Genomic DNA, 20,480 nt, shown 5'->3' with positions numbered 1-20,480 from the left:
TTATTAGAGGACGACATTTTGTCGAAGAATACCAAGCCCTCTCAGGCTTGGAACAAGAAGGTCCCCGTCTTGGACAATTTAGAATAGTAGAAGTGGTGAAAAAGCCGAGGAGTCAAGGAAAGGCCATGTAGGCGGAAGAGAATTACCACCCTGCATAGCAACCTAAAGGAATTTTACACTAATTGGCATAAGGAAATATGGAAATATTTGTAGACGACGAAAAAAAAGGATGAATGGGAAATCAAAGGCTTGCACTGAATTGGTCCTTAAAGAAAGTCAAAAAGTCGGTCGACGGCTCGTGTGGTCGGTCGTAAGCGGAAGGAAAGGCAACTTGATAAGAAGAGGGAAATTGGTATGTTGATTTCAGCTTTTCTATGTTGTCCCCGTCAAACCTTGACTCGGTGGAAGTATACCAGAGTGCAGGGACGAGCACCGGAAGCTGTGAGGAACTAGCCATCGAAAGCGAGGAAATCGGGAAGAAACAATGAACGAATTCGACGAAGGAAAAGAAGAAGGAGCTTACTGAGAATGGTGGCCGGAGAAGAAGAGGAGAAGAAACGTCGCAGATGCCGCTCGAAGATGAAAACACAGGGAATGAAGTCGACGGTAAAGCGAAGTAATGTTTATAAACCTCGCGGTCAATCGCCCTGAGTCGTCTGATCAAGGGTTGTGAAAAACTAGGAGAAGATCCGGCCGTAGAGTTTGAACAAGTGTCTGTCACTTCACTAGTGATTATCCGCATGTCACATCGAGCGTGCGAAGGCAGAAAGTGGGAGACATGTCGGCAGGTTCTAGCAGGGCATTAATGAGACTTAATTAAAAGGTATGGGTGGTATGCTTGGCCAGAATGATCAGAGATTTGCTTGGTCTTCTAGAAATTGAGATGACGTCAGCCATTGTCGTTGGGCACCCAACTAAGAAAGTCTAGAGAAGTGGAAAAATTCGCCAAGTATTGGTGTCAACCAACCCGATCAACATAGATATTCGATTATGGTATAATCCAATGGTCGATCCAACACAAAACTTATGAGGTATCATCCGAGGGGCAGCTACACATCCCCAACAAAGGAATGGTTAGTCAACCTTCTGACCAGCTACCAGGCCATGGATAGTGTCCGATCGGAGGGGGTCCCTCGATACGCTACTTGTCTAATCAGTCGGACTTGCCGCCTCCTTCAACTAGACTTGAGAGGAAGGCTTGTGATGCAGTGATAAAGGGCCCACCAAGTGCGCGTAAAAGGAGGAAGATAGCAGCCGACGTGGAGGTCAAAGTCAAAGTGGTCAACGCTAGAGGACCAACAGAGCCTACTAAAAGGTGGTCGAGCGGAGCCCTACATTAAGGGCTGACTGGGCATGAGTCGCCCGATCGGCAATGGGATGAGCCAAACGAAGGCACATGTAGATGATCGGATCGTTATTATGGTCGGGTAAGAACATACTATCTAGACTCGTCATCACAGGGAAGAGCAACTGAGCAGAGGAATACTCGGCCAAGCAAAGGAATACTCAACCGAGCAGAGGAGTACTCGGCCGAGCGGCTATCCCGCTTGACCGATCGATGGGAACACTGACGTATATTTGGATCTACTTTTGAGAGATGACGTCGTCGACACGTGGCATTGTCTACAGGCATATCATACGACAAACAAATCGGAGAATGTGTCCACGACAAATTAGAGAACGTGTCTATGGGCACGTGTCCATAGCCACATGTTCATGACCAATTGGAGAACGTATTCACGGCCAATAGGAGAATGTGTCCACATCTCGAAAAATGTGCATATCACCCATTAGAGCATTATATAAAGAGGGGTCCATATATCGACACAGGTACGCATTATTCACTGTTTACGCTTGTGCTATTGTTGTTCCACCCTCTTCTTCGTGTCGGTGACTAATTTGAGTATCAGAGTGTCAACGCCGGAGACCCCTTCTCTGGCTCGAGACTGATATTTCTTGTGCAAGCATAGTCTATATTCAGTCAACGCAGTAATCACATCCCCAACTTTTTGTCTCCACGATTTTTGAACAAGATTAAAGGTAATGCATTTATCAGAGAGAACAAATGTGTGATTTTTTTAATTTTGACGGGACACTACTACGGTAAAAAAATTATTAAAAAATTTAGTAGGACACTGCTATAATAAAAATTACACACAAGCACATATATAGAGTCACACAATATATCAGCTCTCTATATATAGAGTGAGAGACGATTTTGTCATGTTGCACCTTTTATTGCACATATCATGTACGGTAAAAAATTATTAAAAAATTTGGCGGGACATTGATATAATAAAAAATGCCCACAAGCACATACAGTCACAAAACATGTCAGCTCATGATCATCAACTGTATTTTTTTTTTTTTTTTTTTCTGAGAGCTTAGAGTTTTAGAGTATAATATTTAAGCTATAGAAATTTTTAAAAAATTATAGGAGATACACACGGGATATATATATATACACAAAAACTTCCACTTTATCAAATCAGTCCAATTCAAGAAGTTTAAATCTCGGCTTAATAAATCAAGCCATGCTAAAACCAAACGGCCGGATTACTTAACCCACAAAAGGGAACTAACCTGTTTAGCTTACGCCATTTCAAATTGTACTTTTTCGAATCCTCTCCAATCCAGCTTGCCTTTCGTCGTCGATCATCTCATCGGCCATTGTTTCTTTAGCTATAGTGAGAACCTCTTCAAAGGTAGCATTGCCTTAGGATTTAGTATTTTGTCTCGGTGAAATCAATATAACGATTTAAGGATGTTTTGTCTCTTATTTAGGGTTTTAGTTGTTTACAGTTTGCAATCCTATAGGTTCAAGATTTATGATCGTGGTGAGATAAATTATTTGAAGTTTAAGTGAACAAGCTTCCTGAATATTTCTAAATTCAAAAACCCATTTTTTCAAAAGAAAAAAAATATCTAATGAAAAAATTCTCATGGACCTGGATTTGCATACGTGTCGATCGAATCTATGCTCGTGTTGCGTTGTCGGTCGTCGCTCGTCCCCACGTAGCCTTCTCTTGTCCCAACTAATTTTAAAACCAACAGCGGTGGAATCGATCTCACTATCTATAAAATACAAGACGTTCAGATGCTGCAGAAAGCCGATACGATCGACTACTCTCTTGTGAGCTCGCGAGCTACGAAAGGCATCTGGTAGGTTGGGACAGGCGACATCATGTCGGGGGCTCGAGGAGCTCAGCCGCCGGGAACGCTGACGCCGACGGCGTATGAGTCAGTGCCCGAGGAGCGCAACAGGACCCGGCTGGATCCGCGTTCCAAGGAAGACGAAGGCATGATCAGGGTCGACAAGTTGCAGGACAAGGTCGTCAGCCCTGCCGCCGACGACGTCAACCAGGCGCGGACGCAGGAGAAGAAGCCTGACACTACTAGTCATAGAGCAGACGAGCAGTGATATATGTACACTCTTGCAAGAGTAATAATAAAGTAGCTTGGAGTAGTCATCGAACTGTGATCGGATCGATCCTGATCTAGTTTAATTTATAAACTTTTTAATCGTCTAATGATGCGGTGATGATGAAGGATCTCATCCCGCTGTTATGGTGAAGGTCAAAGTAAAATAAATGGCAAGACAGTCAACGAGTGGAAGACATCGACCGATTGAGCGAAACATGCTCCGATTGGGAAGAAGGTTCAAACAATCGACGCTTAAGAAAGAACAACAAGTAGAAGTCAAGTCGAGCGGTCATCTCGTTTGGCTAGCCAGCGAGGTCTGGTATCGACAGAGTTCAACTTCGATCGAGTAACTATCCCGCTCGGCCTGATAACAAATTCGATATCAGTCGAGCACGCGGACAGTGGATTTCCGGTCAAGCGGTTATCTCGCTCGGTCCAACAACAAAGTACGTAGATAGTGGATTTTCGGCCGAGCGATTATCCCGTTCGGCCCGACAACAGACAGCACGTGGATAGTGAAATTTCGACCGAGCGATTATTTCGCTCGATCAAGCAACAGACATAGCAGGTTATCTTTCGATATCCTTTTGAGAGCTAGTGCCGCTGACAGATAGTATGGTCAGACAGAGGATCGTACAACGGAAACTTTCACTGTCACTTCAGAGATATACTCGACCTGTTAAAGTACTGAAACTTTCACTGTCACTTAAGAGATATGCTCGACCTGTTAAAGTACTGTGTCGAGACACTTTATTAATAAATCTTTTCAGGGAAAGCATTGAGATACACGCTCATCTTGGGAAACGTGCATACGTGCTACCGAAACTGGGGAGACTGAGATTGTTAAGGAGGGTCCAAGTTTCAATGAGGATATGCGATATTTTATTATTACGCTACAATTTTGTTGTTACTCCGCTTACTGCTTCTTCTTTGTCGAAAACTGACTTAAGCATCGGAGAGTTATAACTGAGGATTCCTTCCTTGGCTCGGTATGACGTCAATTGTGTTATAAGTCCGAACAAAGTTCACAGGAAATCAACATAAGTATCACATCTTTAGTATTCATCTCATCGATTTTCGGACATGATCATTCTAATTTAAACACTCACTCTTTAGACAAGAAAGAAATACTGAAATTTCCAATCCTTGCAACACACTTCTTGTCCCGATGACTGTACAAGACATTTGGAAGAATAACTAGGCTAAACAACATCACTCGTAGTTGTAGTTATTAGGCATGCAGCCGGCCATTCATTCCCATTTCCAATTCCATTACCATGGAGGAGTTTCCCACCGGGGAGGCTCTTGGCCGGTTTCTTCACCCTCCCGCCGTTTGGATAAAATCTAGGAATGATGATGCCGTTGCTCGCCGGGGAATGCGGGTCGAGATTGTTCTCCAGTTGGCCGCATGACGCTGCTACAAGTCCTGTCAAGTGATTTCGATGCTTCTTCTGCTCAGTTCTATAGCATTGGATCTTGTTATTTGTTCGAATTTGCACGTTAGGAATTACCTACGAAAACAGCAGAGGGCTTCCAGGGTCTTGACTTGAATTCTGGATGAAATTGAACGCCAAGGAAATAAGGATGTGAAGGCAGCTCGATGATCTGCATTGCCCACTCAAAGAAATTGTAGCAATCCAAGAAGAAATGTGACAATATTTTAAGGTTCCAACTAAGTACCTCCATGCGTTGGCCCGTCTCGTCTTTACCGACGAAAGCAAGACCGGCCTTTTCGAATTCCTGGACAAAACTAGGATTCACCTGAAAGAAACAGATGATCAGGGAAGAAATACTTTCAATTTTGATACTAAGAAACAGCACTAAAAACCTCGTATCTGTGTCGATGTCGCTCATCCACAAAGCTAACGTTGCCGTACCTTGAGAGACCAGATATAGTTAAAGTTTAAGAACTACTATCTATACGATAAACAAAGAACTGCATCATCAAAGAGACGTGTGTGCTTACAATTTTGCAGATTTGCAATCAGCAATCTGGAAATAAGTCCTCCTTGATCCAAGCCTCATTGTGCCTCCCATGTGAGTCTTGGAGCCCTTGATGTTCATTGAATAGATATAAGGCAGACCCAAGAAGATGACTAACTAAGAATAACAGATGTGAATTACCTCCGGCATAAAAATGACGACAGGAGTAGATGTATTTGGATCAAATTCCGTGCTATTTGCCTCCTTCAAGTTCATGACAGAACGAGCAAATTCAATGACAGCAATCTGCATGCCAAGACAAATACCAAGAAATGGAACTTTGTTTTCGCGGGCATATTTAGCAGCTAGGATCTTTCCTTGCACACCTCTGTCTCCAAATCCTCCTGGAACTAGTATGCCGTCGGCACCCTGTGATAGAAGACTGTCGAATTGAGAGAAGAATGTTCTATGAAAACAACCAAAAAAATTACTCACCTTCAGTAGCGCCCATGCCGCTTGATGAGAATCAGGTGCCTGTTCAAAACAAATCCTTTCCTGAAGAGTTCCAAGAATATTTCTAGAAAAAGTGTTTATCATGCCAAATGAATGGACCTCTAATGCAGTAGTTTCTTCAAGATCAGATGAAGGGACCCAATCTACAATGAGTTTTCTTCGACAAGCAACAGATGCATGCAAAAGAGCCTGGAGGTCCACATAGTAGAGGCGTTAAATACTGAAGCATCTAAATAAAACATTGAGTAACAGGTCCTGGCTTCCAAAACCTATTGTAGTTCATGCACATAGTGAGAAGAAAACATAACTAAAGCATCAAGCAGAAACAGAGACCAAATTAACTTGCTTCATATTGATTGTGACAGCAATGAGGGAAGTTTACTTGAACTTCCAGCAGTTCTGGGTTCTCTTTGTCATCCTAATCTAGCAATCCTGATCTCCTATGGGTGGATACAAATGGATTTTTATGAACTTGTTTGCTAAAGAATGAGGTATGAAGAAACTTACATGTAACTGCTAAAGAGTTTATTTAGAGAAAGGTAGAGAAAAGGACTACAAAAATGCTAATTCATATGCCAAATTACAAACAATTTTCTATTTTCTAGCAATCATTCGGTAGCACCAGGGATGCTGAACTAGACAAATGAGGGTGATGGATTCGCAGTCCATTCTTGCAAATTTAAATAAATCACTTCATGTGTCATGATGGCATGGACAAAAATTCAATTTACAAGCACAGGGAAATAAAGGGTAGAAAAGAGCTTCCATTCTAAGCATAATTATCATCGTAAAGTGATATAAAAGTAACTACATCATAAACCAACAAAACGTGAAGTAACGGCGTAAATCAGGTAATATGAGAATTAAGGGAATAAATTTGTAAATTATGTATTCACCTTCAATACAGATAGGTAAGAATCAGAAAGACCAGTATATTTTCCAACCATAGCAATCCTGACCTGAACATTTAATGATGGTTCAATTATTAAGGTTTTGGAATTTTTCAAGGGTAAAGCAGAATAGCATAAAGAAGAGCTTCACACAGGATCATGCAATGTATCACAAAGTTTTGCTCTACCCATCCATTCTTGCAACATCGGCTCCTGGGCACATCTGTACAAAGTAAGCACTTTTATCAGCTTACGAGCTGGAAAAAACAACTGTTGGACTAGAAAGAGATCCAAAAGCAAGTCAGTTACAGACAGACCCTCGAAGATTCAACAGTTTGAGAAGCGCTTTATGTGCTTTTTGCTCCTATAGGTGAAGTATGTTAGTGATCAATTGAAACAACATTAAAAAGTGACCGATTCCACAGTGTTGTCAAAGTAGTATATACTACCTTCAACATCAGAGGAATGTGCCAAATGTTTGCAACGTCATGAAGCGTCACTATATTTGCTACCTGAAAAAGAAAATGGTCGAACATAAACTTCAAACCTATGCACCTGCTTCGCAGAAAGAAGAACAGAGTAAGAGACTGAAAAACTTACAGGAACATGGCAAAATTGTGAAAGTTTTTCTTTAACATTCACATCCAAAGGCTGTCAATTATCCAAACAGGAGCATACACATATAAATAAAATTTTCAAATAAAAGATATGTAGCAAAGGCATCATGTGAAATTTTGGCAGTGACCTTTTCGCAGCGGCATGCTAAAATATTTGGTGTAAGCCCAAGTCCTCGTAGTCCCCTAACACTATGTTGAGTTGGCTTAGTTTTCTAGAACAAAATAAGGAAATATTTTAGAGGTTAAACAAGTTCAGTAAAAGACTAGTTATGGAAAGACTCCAACATAGAATCATATGTTATCTGGTTTATAGTCTTTACCTGCTCGCCGACAGCTTTAAGAACCGGCACAAGACTAACGTGAACCAGACAGAAATTCCCTGGTCCTGACCAAAGCATAGGCAGAAATCATATTATAGAGAAGGATCAGAATAAAAGCTCTAAAAGCAACTGCACTTTGACTGGTTTTGGCAACCTCCTTACCTACACGATAAGAAAATTGTCCCAAAGCTTCTATAAATGGCATTGATTCAATATCCCCTGCATGAACACAGAATCTCAGTGTCAATATTTCATCAAGGAATGTGCCTATGCTTGCAAATATGAACAAATTAGGAAATATTAATCATAATTCTCTCAAGCTGAGATTAGTCAAAATGATTTTTTTGATTAATCCCTTCATTCACTATAAGAAAGACATTCCGGAATGTTACCTATAGTTCCACCCAATTCTATGACGCAGACATCAGCTGGTCCTTCTTTATCGTCCACAGGTATCATTGCTACACGTTCAAGCCACTCTTGTATGGCATCTGTGATATGTGGCACAACCTTTAAAAGAGAAGAATGGTGAGTAACACAGAGGGTGCTGAAGACAAAGCATCCAGCCAGTTTAATGGTAGGCATACTTGGACTGTTTTCCCCAGATAGTCGCCCCTCCTCTCCTTGTCGATGACAAACTAACCAAGACACAGTGTGGAAGACAAAATCAATCTATTAGAAAACAATCATTATTCCAACATCACTAGATGTCTTAAGATCCTAAGCTTGATATCGTGAGTGGCACCTGATAGATTTTTCCGGTAGTTATATTGTTATCACGAGTTAATTTTATATCAAGGAAGCGTTCGTAGTTCCCTAGATCCAAGTCCACCTATTAAAAAAGGAGAACCATCAAATAAGTGAAATAAATGCAAACGACTAATCTTCCCTAAACATTGGAAGGTGAAAAATAGGTAGAAGTGAATTAGAGTCAGAAAGATATTGGCCTTTAAATTTTTACAGTGTAATAGAAAAATTCAAATGTGCTTCACCTCGCCACCATCATCTAAGACAAAGACTTCACCGTGCTCAAAAGGAGACATAGTCCCAGCATCGGTATTCAGATAAGGATCTGTGGAAGTCCACAAAGCTAAACAATAAATCATTTGGATCAAAGACAAGACATCTAGAAAACTTTGGATAGATAACGACATGAACCGAAGACTTTTCTTTTTTCGCTTTAGTTCGGAGAAAAAAACATTGTCCAAACGAAAACGAAAAGCGAAGACGAGAAATTCATGGCATTTGACTGAAGACATGAACAGAGAGTTCTTTTTGGATCACAGTGTAGACAAACATACATTATCATAGACAAAAAGAAGACAAAGGAGAATTCAGGAGCGGATGGCTGATCGGAATTCCTGACGATAAAAAACTTTCCACTTGCCCAATTTCTCGCTGCTTTTCATTCGAAGAGATAGAAAACTTATCAAACATGGGTGATGGGACGCGAAAGGAGCACTCTTAATCACTCAATCGCAAAAACGGCATCACTTCGAAAAAAAAATGCACTAAGTTACTGAAAAATCGAAAGGAAAAAAGATCCGACTTTTAACGGAGAACAAAGTAAGAAACCCCCAGCCACGCAAATCAACCTCGCGGGAAGCCAATACTTTGCCTTTCCGGAGAAGAACAAAGGGAAAATTACAAAGGGCTTTCAGCGAAGAGGGACAAGAAGCAATATCGGGCGAAAGGGGTGAGACCGGCGCCACACCACAGTTCTATGGCATTTTTCTTCGAAAAAAGCGAGTGAAAGAACAGCAGTTTGGAACGTAGAGATGAAGGAATCGAAGCAAGCACCGATTTTTATGGAGGTGACGCGGAGTCCGCACGCCTTGAGGAGGACGCCGATGCTGCTTGCGGTCACACCTTTCCCCAGCCCGCTCACCACTCCCCCTGTCACCAACACGTACTTCATCTCCTCCCCCGAACGACAACTCCAGAAGCAATGCCCTCTCGGCGACCAAGGAAGACGCTGAAGAAGATTTGAAGCGGAGAGGGATTATTTATATATATATATAAAAATATATTCAACAAAAGAGCGAGAGAAAAATAATACTAATTATTATTATTATTTTCTCTCTTTATCCACTTTCGACTAGGCCTCCTGGCCCATCTTGCCGTCCAAGGATTCGCTCCAATACTTGCAGAAAATTGTAGAAGCTGAGCCAGTCTCTATCCAAATCAGAGTGGGCCCAATACTCCATGAAAAAAAAAAATCATAGAATGGACCATTTTTATTTTTAATTATTATTAGATTATGATAGTAATTCGTTCATAATTAATTATGATTTATTTTTAAATTTATCATATCATAATTTAGATCAGGAAATAATTAAAGATTGTCCGAAAACTATTAACAATAGTCAAACAATCTGACGCCTAGCAGGAGGTGGCCAGAGGCCATCCACTCTGACTTAAATTATAATTTGGAAGACAGTAAATCTAGAGAGAGATCACAATTAATTACGATAGTATCATGACCATAATCTAACCATAATTATATAATTATATGTAGTTCATTCCCGCTCATCACTTTCCTATCACTAACGCGTACTTCATTTCATCCCCCAAATAACGACTCCAGAAGCAATGCACTCTCTCAACAACTATAGGGATATTTATATAGGGAAACAAATATACATTGTATTAAAAAGTGAATATTTAAATTTAATAAATTAATTTTTTAATCCTTAATTATATATTTTGGATAGAAAAAAAATGATAGGGATATTCTTATATTCCACATTGTAATAGTTACATAATTACTTTTATGGGTTGTAATAATTAAAATAGTATTAAAAATAGAATAATATTGTAATAATTACTCCATGTTATAGAATAATATATATATATATATATATATAACGGGTAATATAAGAATATTCATATCATTTTTCTTATCCAAAATATATAATTTAGAATTAAAAAAATAATTTATTAAATTTAAATATCTATTTTTTAATATACCATATATCTTTTCCCTATTTTTTCTCACCCCTCTAAAATGTTTAGGGAATATAATTCATTTCCTAAATTTAGAGAAGTACTATTTATAAATGGATAATTTAGGGAATAGATATGATAGCTGATGCAAAGATTATTTAGCTACTCTGTCTAAAATTTAAAATGAAATTTTTAAATAAGGTATCTATGTGGATGCTCTTACTACAATATTCTTGTAATATTGCAGTGTAGCAATCATCTAATAGTATCTATAATTATTTTTAAATAATTTTAATGTAACTTAAATAATTTTGGTTGTAAAATATCTCGTCAATTACTTAACTTCTTCAGTACAAAGAGTCGCTCTCTATCTTATCATGTGGCAAGCAAGACTGGATGCTTATCATGTGGTAAGCGAGGATTATTTGGGATGAGCAATATCACTTTTCTATTCTAATATAATGTGAAAAATTATTTATTTTATTTTAATTAAATTAAGTCTTAAACTCCAAATTCTAAATAAGTAAGTAGTTATGGAGTAATTTTTACAGTTTCAGTAGTTACTACGTTCTTTTCGCAATTCACTCCATTTTAATTTTTACCATATAAATAAAATGTTTAATTGTGTTTTTTTAAGAAATATAGAATCGGATCCAAACTAATTCTAAAAACAATAGACCATATTTTACAGAGTTCATAAAAATAATCATGAATTATCACGTGATTTTTTTATAATAACTTATCCCGTAATTAGGGAAATTAAATCATTAATTAATTTGGTAGTTGATAAGAAAATAGCGGTGATTAATGTTTCAAAATCTGGTCGATTGCCGTCAAATCTAAAATACAGTGACAATTAATGGAGCATTAAACTAATATCATCGGTCACTTCGATTCAAGTTGTTGGAAGGTTAATTGCTTAATTTTGATAATGGTTTATTTAGTTAAAAATAAAAATATTGCCACAGTTTGATATTATTGATTGCTACATGGTTCTAACCAATTCGACGGTACACTAAATTAATTAATTAATGATTTAATTTTGTTCTTTATTTTTCCAATTTAGCCTTTCAATTTGGTTAAATACATAATTTGTTAGAGTAGTTAAGTGGTTGATCTAATTAATTTGACATATGAGGAGAATACAATAAATAATTTTAGGATATTTTTAACAAAATATTCCCATAAATCACTCACTCTTTGATGTCTCAAAAATGTTCTATAAATAAAAATAAATATTTAATTTTTATTATGTGTTTTAGCTAAAATATAAATAATATTAGTGTATAGAATATGAGGTCGGATCTTTTAGATCGTAAAGTGCGGTCCAGAGGATGGATCATTTCATTCATAGATGGAAATTTATAGACTCTATTTGTTATACAAGTAAGGTCCATAAGATCTCATCTATTAACAACTCCTGATCCAAAAGCAAATTAGGGATTACGATCCAGAAAATCCTGAGTGATAAAATATAATACACGTCTAACCATTATTCACGTTCAGTAAAGGGATTCTCAACGTGGATCAACGACCTACTACTATTCCAACGTTAATAAACATATCCATTATTCACGTTGTTGACTACCTATCCATTCAATTAAGATATATTCTTAGTTTTTTCAGTAATTTGAGTATCGAGTCATACTTTAGATAAATTAATGGATGGATTTTTTTAATGGAGTGATAGAATGCCTATTTTAAGTGTTTTTTTATTTATCTAATGGTAGATAGAAAACTTATAAAGTAAATTAGATATCGGTGTATATTACAAATTTATAAAAAATATAATATCCATAGTCTTTTAAATAATTTTCACGTTGTGTATATATTTCAATAGCGTTTGAAATTCGATGGTATCTTTTAAAAGCTTTTGACTATATTTCCACTCACGTGTAGAATTTTAATTGTTAAAAATTCTTATATTTGATTTTATTAATTATGAGAAAGGGTAAAGTAATATCAACACCAATGGGTTAAATATATTATACATGCATCTTCACGTATAATCTTATCTGAGAGTGAAAAAAAAATATTGAGGTGGTTTGAATGTTGATCTCGTGAAGATTGTGATCTAACATAAAGTGACACCGAGTGAACTTATGTAGCAATGATAAGAACTGGGAGAAGGAAGTATTAGTTAATGGACTTGGGAAGGGGTTATTGGGGCAGACATTTCGACGTTCAAGTCAGAACAGTAGTCAAGCGAAATGAGCAGTAGTAACAACTAATGAATGGTGGTAGCGAGACATCGCGTACCTAGCTAACATAGAGGACCCACTTTTTATATTGCCTTTCATAATCTCCGCTTTAATAAGATGGCAAAGTTATGTCTGGTGTCAGAGTATGTTGGATGGTGGATTATGTACGACTATCTTCCTATAGGCGGAGGAAGACTTCATTGCATGCATATTTCAGAGTAATTGTATATTCCTTGACAGGTTGTCATGATTCTCTGACAATGATGTCTCCTAGAGGGAGTCCGACTGACTCTGGGTTGGCCGATTATACCCAAGGAGTCATGTTCATGTGGGGAACTGGGCCTCGGATGTCCGACCGATGTTGGGGGCAGGCAGATGTAAGCTGAGGATGCCCATGAGTGGGCAGCTGAGGGGTAATGCCCATGAGTGGGAAGTTGAGCATCGGAGGTCCGATTGACTTTGGAGCGAGGCGTATGTAAATCGAGAGTTTTGTCTTTGGAAAAGTGGGGAGCTAAGCCCCACAAGTCCAACTAGCTATAGGGCCAACCGGCTGTAAACTATGGGTTATGCCTTTTGCGTAGTGAGGAGGTAAGCCTCGTTGGTCCAATTTGTGAAGGGGCAAGCGGATGTAAGTTGGGAGTCTTGGATTTGGAAAAGTAGGGAGCTGAGTCCTGTAAGTCCAATTAGCGTTAGGGCAGGAAGGGTGTAAACTAAGAGCTTTGAATTTGGAGAAGTGAGGAGTTGAGCCCCCAAGGTTCGACCAGCCTTTGAGCCGATCGGATTTATATTGAGGATTATGTAAGGAAATAGGTTGCTAAACACGCAAACGCGCAGCGGAAAAATCTATTTCCTCCAGAAGATCCATTAGAAGGGAGAAGAAAAATAAACTAAGTTTACATAGGAACATAAGATATTATACCTTTGTAGCGTGCTCACGGACTCCCGACAGCTCGGATCACAGCACGATCTCACGTTCGCACCTCTACGGTATCCACACAAATAAGCGTTCATTTGTCTCACAAACTCACAAATGGAGATAGGTTGTGCTAGCAACCTTGAGAGTGGATTTTCGGCCAAGAGAGGAGAAGAGCAAGGAGAATAAAGATCTAAGCCAAAATGAAGAGAAAAACACTTAAGCATTTTCATCCAATGAAAATACTTAATTAGCATTAATAGCATTAATGAGCATTTACACTCCATTAAGGACCACACACGTGTAACTCCTCATTTCAAATTCAATTTCTAAAATTGAATCAAATGAATCATTGAATTTCGAAATTCAATAAATATCTCATTAATCCTCACTTAAGTCTAACTCAAGTCTCCTCACTTGAATTTAACTCAAGTCTAATTCAATAGAGTCTTACTCAATTAATCTCATACAATTCAAATTAAATTAATTACATTTCATTAATTTGAATTGATTCCTTGAGTCTAGTTTGAATTGGACTTAATCCAACAATTAGATCCAATCGAGTCTGATCCCGTCCGGAAGCTGAGTCGGACGGACCGTCGGGTGAGGTGGATGAAATGTTGATGAAGTCGTGACGTCCCGGAGGGGTGTGTGCTGAGATGGCTCCCGTGTTGACCAAGTCTTCAAAAGTCCTCTGGTCAACGCTACCTGCAGCCAGTGACCGGGTTGGCCCGGCCCCCGTACCCCGAGTCTCGAGGCGAATATATGAGTATTCGATTAAGCCATAAAATAATGAAATGCGTATAAAGAATATGAACGAAGAACGTACCCTGGCCCAGGGGGGCGCCCTCGGATGGGACGCGGGTAGAATTGTCGCGACCCGGAAGAGTAGCTGACTCTGATCAGGCTGAAGAGCTGGATCTGATGACGAGAAGCTGAACGAAGCATGGACCCGGAGGACGAGCTGCAGGTCTGGATATAATACCGGCACGTAGACCAGGATAAGACACCAGCACGCAGACCGAGACACGACACCAGCACGCAGGTCGGGATATGAGGTCGGCACGCAAGCCGAGGCACTAGGTCGGCACGCAGGCTGGGACACTAGGTCGGCACGCAGGTCGGGATATGAGGTCGGCACGCAAGCCGAGGCACTAGGTCGGCACGCAAGCCAGGACACTAGGTCGGCACGCAGGCCGGGATATGAGGTCGGCACGCAGGCCGAGACACTAGATCGGCACACAGCCCGGGACAACAACAAAAGCAGAATACAATCAAATCAGTGATGCCAAACCATAACAACGACACGAAGGCCGGGAATGCCATAGTGGCCCGCAAGTCGGAAGAACACGACGACGAGAAATCCGATCCTAAACAACGTCGGACTCTCAAAGACAGCAGCTGCGACACGAAGGCGTCGACAGTGTCGGCACGACAAAGTGTATCTGGTCGGGTCTACCTAGCGCCAGCTGCGGCACAAATCCAGCGGCGTTGGCTGAGGGGAGGAGAGAAGTTTGCTGGTGCACCGAGAGGGAGAAAGGGGGACTGCTAGGGGGCGGTTCCGGCGAGAGTATGGAGGATATCTTGCGGCAGCTCCGACGAGAATAAGGGGAGAGAGAGAGAGAGACGGCTCTAAGCCAGCTCCGGCGAGAAGCGCTTGGAGGCAGCGAGAACAGTCCAGTGGGGGCAGCTCTTTCCGGCGTGTGATGGTGGCGTGGAGAGATAAAGGTGGGCGGCTGCCGGCAACGGCAGCGATTTCGCTGCGAGGACGGTAGCGACGTCCCGCAAGAGAGCATGAGAGAGGGAGAATAGGAGGAAGCTGTCGGCGTTGTGTGGAGGAGGAAGAAGGAGGTGGCCGGAGGTCGGCGTCGGCGAGGAGAGTGAGAGAGAAGGAGCACTGGCCTTTCCGGCGGTGGCGACGTGAGGAGCAGAGGGAGGGAGGAGAAGGTGACGGCGCATGTAAGCAGGGAGAGGAGGAGAGGAGGTGTGGCGGTCGACGATGGCGTCGTCTCCGGCGAGAAGCATGAGGAGGAAGGAGGAGTCGGCAGCTTGGTGGCGGCGCACGAACGAAGAAGCAGAAGACACCCAAAACGCCGCCTCCTCTGCTATGCTACAGTGCTCCTCCTTTTATCCTCATGCCCTCACCAGCCTAAAAGTCAAAAATGCCCTCCCATCTCCACTTAATTACCCCCTTGCCATATATCTGTATCACAAGCCTCCCCCTCAAGTCTAGTCGAAGGAGGCGCAAGTCTGACAGACTAGACCCAGCCAAACAAAAAACAGAATCGCTATTAAATACAGAGTCATATCGTGGGACCACGTCGAACGAGTAGATGTGGCGATGCCAAGCAAGTGACTCAAATAGAATTTGAACGAGTGACGATAAATAACGCGAAGCGCATGCCAAGCAAGCAATCGATCAAATATTGAGGGGGATCGAGTGATGTCGGGAAGACGTTTGAGCGATACGGAACTGAATGATCGAGCGAGCAGAGCTGTGAGCGCGACCGAGAAAAATAACGACCAAGCGTCAATAAGTCGTGATCGGGCAATAAAGAGAATGATGGACGCGCGAAGTCATGAGCTCGACCGAGCGAGTGCCAACCGAGCGACAGTAATGACGACCTGACAATAAAAAAATGTCGCTCCGGAAATAGAGAATGCCTACCGAGAAGAATAAGAATAGGCGCGTGATGCCGAGTGCACAACCAAAAAAGCCTGTAAACGATAGGCCGGTCGGCGTAAAGGGAGTACCCGTGAGCTCGACCGAGCTGAGTGGTGAGTGAAGCGATGAATGTCAATCGGGCAACAGCTACGAGAAAAGCACGGATGATAAGTGCCGAGCAGAGCGGCGAGTAAAGCGAGTATGACGAGTGTCATGCAGAGCTGCGAGTGATGAGCGCCGACCGAGAGGTCGTTGAGCGTGAGAGCAGAGCTCACTTATAACTCGCACTGGGGCGAGAGTCTGGGACCCTGACCGGGAGGTGCTCTAGAGGCCTAACCAATACTCGATCTGGAGACTTGTGACCCAAAAGCAATCCGCAGGCCTCACAAAGAAGCAACCTGGAGGTCTGACCCAGCCTTGATCTGAAGGTCTGACCCAGAAACAATCTGAAGGCCTGACAAAGAAGCAGTTTGGAGGCCTGACCCAGCCTTGATCTGAAGGTCTGACCCAGAAACAATCTGAAGTCCAGACAAAGAAGCAGTTTGGAGCCCTGACCAGGAATTGATCTGAAGGTCTGACCAGGACTTGGTCTCTGGGAGACCGAATGGGCATTGGTCTGACCGCCTGATCGAGAGATCGTTAGTGATATTCTGATCTGAGACCGGGGGTAATACTCTGGTCCGGGACCGGTGGTAATAGCCCAACCCCGAACGGGGGAGGATAAGCCTTGAAGCCCATAGAAGCGAAACCTGTAGAAATATAAAGGGACAGAACCTTTATCATACCTGATCACAAAGTGATGTCAACCGACTGAGGATCCGCCTCGGTCCCTCAACTCCAAATACCCGGGGAGCAAGGGGAAACCGACCTGAAAGGTCGTTGGGCGTGAGAACAGAGCTCACTTTTAATTCTCGCATGGGAGCCGACCTGAAAGGTCGTTGGGCGTGAGAACAGAGCTCACTTAAAACTCGCACTGGGGCGAGAGTCTGGGACTACCGATCTAAAAGGTCGTTGGGCGTGAGCACAAGACTCACTTTTGATTTTCGCATGAGAGCCGACCTGAAAGGTCATTGGGCGTGAGAACAGAGCTCACTTATAACTCGCACTGGGGCGAGAGTCTGGGACTACCGACCTAAAAGGTCGTTGGGCGTGAGCACAAGGCTCACTTTTGATTCTCGCATGGGAGCCGACCTGAAAGGTCGTTGGGCGTGAGAACAGAGCTCACTTATAACTCACACTGGGGCGAGAGTCTGGGACTACTGACCTAAAGGGTCGTTGGGCGTGAGCGCAGGGCTCACTTTTAATTCTCGCATGGGAGCGGACCTAAAAGGTCGTTGGGCGTGAGAGCAGAGCTCACTTATAACTCGCACTAAGGCGAGAGTCTGGGGCATCCGACCTAAAAGGTCGTTGGGCGTGAGAACAGAGCTCACTTTTAATTCTCGCATGGGAGCCGATCTGAAAGGTCGTTGGGCGTGAGGGCAGAGCTCACTTATAACTCGCACTAAGGCGAGAGTCTGGGGCTACCGACCTGAAAGGTCGTTGGGCGTGAGCGCAGGGCTCACTTTTAATTCTCGCATGGGAGCCGACCTAAAAGGTCATTGGGCGTGAGAGCAGAGCTCACTTATAACTCACACTAAGGCGAGAGTCTGGGGCATCCGACCTAAAAGGTCGTTGGGTGTGAGAATAGAGCTCACTTTTAATTCTCGCATGGGAGCCGACCTGAATAGTCGTTGGGCGTGAGGGCAGAGCTCACTTATAACTCGCACTGGGGCGAGAGTCTGGGACTACCGACCTAAAAGGTCGTTGGGCGTGAGCACAAGGCTCACTTTTGATTCTCGCATGGGAGCCGACCTGAAAGGTCGTTGGGCGTGAGAGCAGAGCTCACTTATAACTCGCAGTAAGGCGAGAGTCTGGGGCATCCGACCTAAAAGGTCGTTGGGCGTGAGAACAGAGCTCACTTTTAATTCTCGCATGGGAGCCGACCCGAAAGGTCATTGGGCGTGAGGGCAGAGCTCATTTATAACTCGCACTAAGGCGAGAGTCTGGGGCATCCGACCTAAAAGGTCGTTGGGCGTGAGAATAGAGCTCACTTTTAATTCTCGCATGGGGGCCGACCTGAAAGGTCGTTGGGCGTGAGGGCAGAGCTCACTTATAACTCGCACTGAGGCGAGAGTCTGAGATACTCCGGTCCGAGACCGGTGGCGATGGCGTTGGTCCGAGACCAGTAATGATACTCCGATCCGAGACCGGTGGCGATGGCGCTGGTCCGAGACCAGTAATGATACTCCGGTCCGAGACCGGTGGCGATGGCGCTGGTCCGAGACCAGTAATGATACTCCGGTCCGAGATCGGTGGCGATGGCGCTGGTCCGAGACCAGTAATGATACTCCGGTCCGAGACCGGTGGCGATGGCGCTGGTCCGAGACCAGTAATGATACTTCGGTCCGAGATCAGTGACTATCGCTCAACCCCGAACGGGGGAAATATGAAATCCAATAAGCTGGTCCCCGACCAGTGTAAACCGCTCAACCCCGAACGGGGGAGGATAAGCCCTGAAGCTAGTAAAAGCGAGGCATGTAGCAGCATGAGGAAATAAAGCTTATGCCATACCTGACAGCGGTGTGATGCAAACCGACTGCGGATCTATCGCGATTCCTCAACTCCCAAATACCCGTGGAGTGAGGGGAGAAGATAAAGGGCGAGAAGCCGATATAAGGGAGCAGAGCCCAAAGCCATAGAAGGAAGCAGAGCACCGTGGGTGAAGAGAGCAACACCTGTAGATGTAAGAGGCCGCACAACAAGTGAAGGATGCAGAGCAAATAACAATAGTAGAGTGAGGTGCATATAACAGTAAGAGAATGCTGAGCCCATGGTGAAAGATGGAGAGCTTGTAGCAATAAGAGGATGCAGAGCCTCATGGTGAAGGGTGCAGAGCCTGTAGCACACATGATGGAGGAACTGGGCCCCTGGTCCCTGATCGGAGAGTAAGGTCCCTAGCCGGTAATCAAAGAGCGAGGCCCCTAGGTCCTGATCGGGAAGTGGTACTGCGAGTCTATGATCGGGGAGCTGTGTCCCACGTGTATGAGTGGGGAGCTGTGCCCCTAGAGTATGAGCGGGGAGCAGTGCCCCAAGTGTATGAGCGGGGAGCTGGGCCACTAGTGTCCAATCAGAAATTGAAGGCTCTAGTCTTTGGTCAAGGAACTAGGCTCTTACTCTTTTATCAAGGAAATATAACAGTTCCTATAATCGTAAAAAGAGAGCAGAGCTCGTAGCGTACCTGATCGGGAAGCCGTGCCAACCGGCTAAGGGTTTGTCTCGGTCCCTTAACTCCCGAATACCCGTGGAGTCAGAGAAAAAACATAATGGAAAAACTAACCTGTCAGCCAGCTGAAGCTCCACTCGATCCCTCAACTCCCGAATACCAGTGGAGTGAGGATAGAAGTGTCGGGATCCTCCGGGACTGTGATATGATAATGGCAGAGAACCTCCTGACATTGTCCCTCTTCACGTTCTGGAACAGGTTGTTGTGTTCCCACAGACGGCGTCAAATTTGATCCCGTCCGGAAGCTGAGTCGGACGGACCGTCGGGTGAGGTGGATGAAATGTTGATGAAGTCGCGACGTCCCGGAGGGGTGTGTGCTGAGATGGCTCCCGTGTTGACCAAGTCTTCAAAAGTCCTCTGGTCAACGCTACCTGCAGCCAGTGACCGGGTTGGCCCGGCCCCGGTACCCCGAGTCTCGAGGCGAATCCAACGAATATATGAGTATTCGATTAAGCCATAAAATAATGAAATGCGTATAAAGAATATGAACGAAGAACGTACCCTGGCCCAGGGGGGCGCCCTCGGATGGGACGCGGATAGAATTGTCGTGACCCGGAAGAGTAGCTGACTCTGATCAGGCTGAAGAGCTGGATCTGACGACGAGAAGCTGAACGAAGCATGGACCCGGAGGACGAGCTGCAGGTCTGGATATAATACCGGCACGTAGACCAGGATAAGACACCAGCACGCAGACCGAGACACGACACCAGAACGCATGTCGGGATATGAGGTCGGCACGCAAGCTGA

The 20,480-nt window shown here is 43.3% G+C and overlaps 1 protein-coding gene across 2 annotated transcripts; it reads right to left on the bottom strand.

Moving 5' to 3' along the window:
* Positions 1-4,453: 4,453 nt before the first annotated feature.
* Positions 4,454-9,661, bottom strand: LOC122032138 (CTP synthase 1-like). Of its 2 annotated transcripts, XM_042591398.1 has the most exons (21): positions 9,487-9,661; positions 8,679-8,758; positions 8,432-8,518; positions 8,274-8,324; positions 8,079-8,196; positions 7,849-7,905; positions 7,687-7,751; positions 7,495-7,578; positions 7,350-7,400; positions 7,199-7,261; positions 7,067-7,113; positions 6,903-6,972; positions 6,756-6,818; positions 5,959-6,048; positions 5,842-5,880; positions 5,548-5,775; positions 5,390-5,475; positions 5,252-5,300; positions 5,104-5,184; positions 4,935-5,028; positions 4,454-4,849 (listed from the first exon to the last, which is right to left on the bottom strand). In XM_042591398.1, the coding sequence occupies exons 1-21, from the start codon at positions 9,602-9,604 to the stop codon at positions 4,626-4,628; spliced, it is 1,845 nt and encodes a 614-aa protein (XP_042447332.1). In that variant the 5' UTR covers positions 9,605-9,661; the 3' UTR covers positions 4,454-4,625. The 2 variants fall into 2 exon arrangements, with proteins under 2 accessions (XP_042447332.1, XP_042447331.1); XM_042591397.1 differs by having other exon boundaries at positions 5,548-5,880.
* Positions 9,662-20,480: the final 10,819 nt, after the last annotated feature.

This window comes from Zingiber officinale, chromosome 11A, assembly GCF_018446385.1.
Source record: "Zingiber officinale cultivar Zhangliang chromosome 11A, Zo_v1.1, whole genome shotgun sequence".
Classification (NCBI taxonomy): Eukaryota; Viridiplantae; Streptophyta; class Magnoliopsida; order Zingiberales; family Zingiberaceae; genus Zingiber; species Zingiber officinale.
Note: the sequence above shows the minus strand (reverse complement) of the source record. Positions and strands in the feature narration are given on the sequence as shown.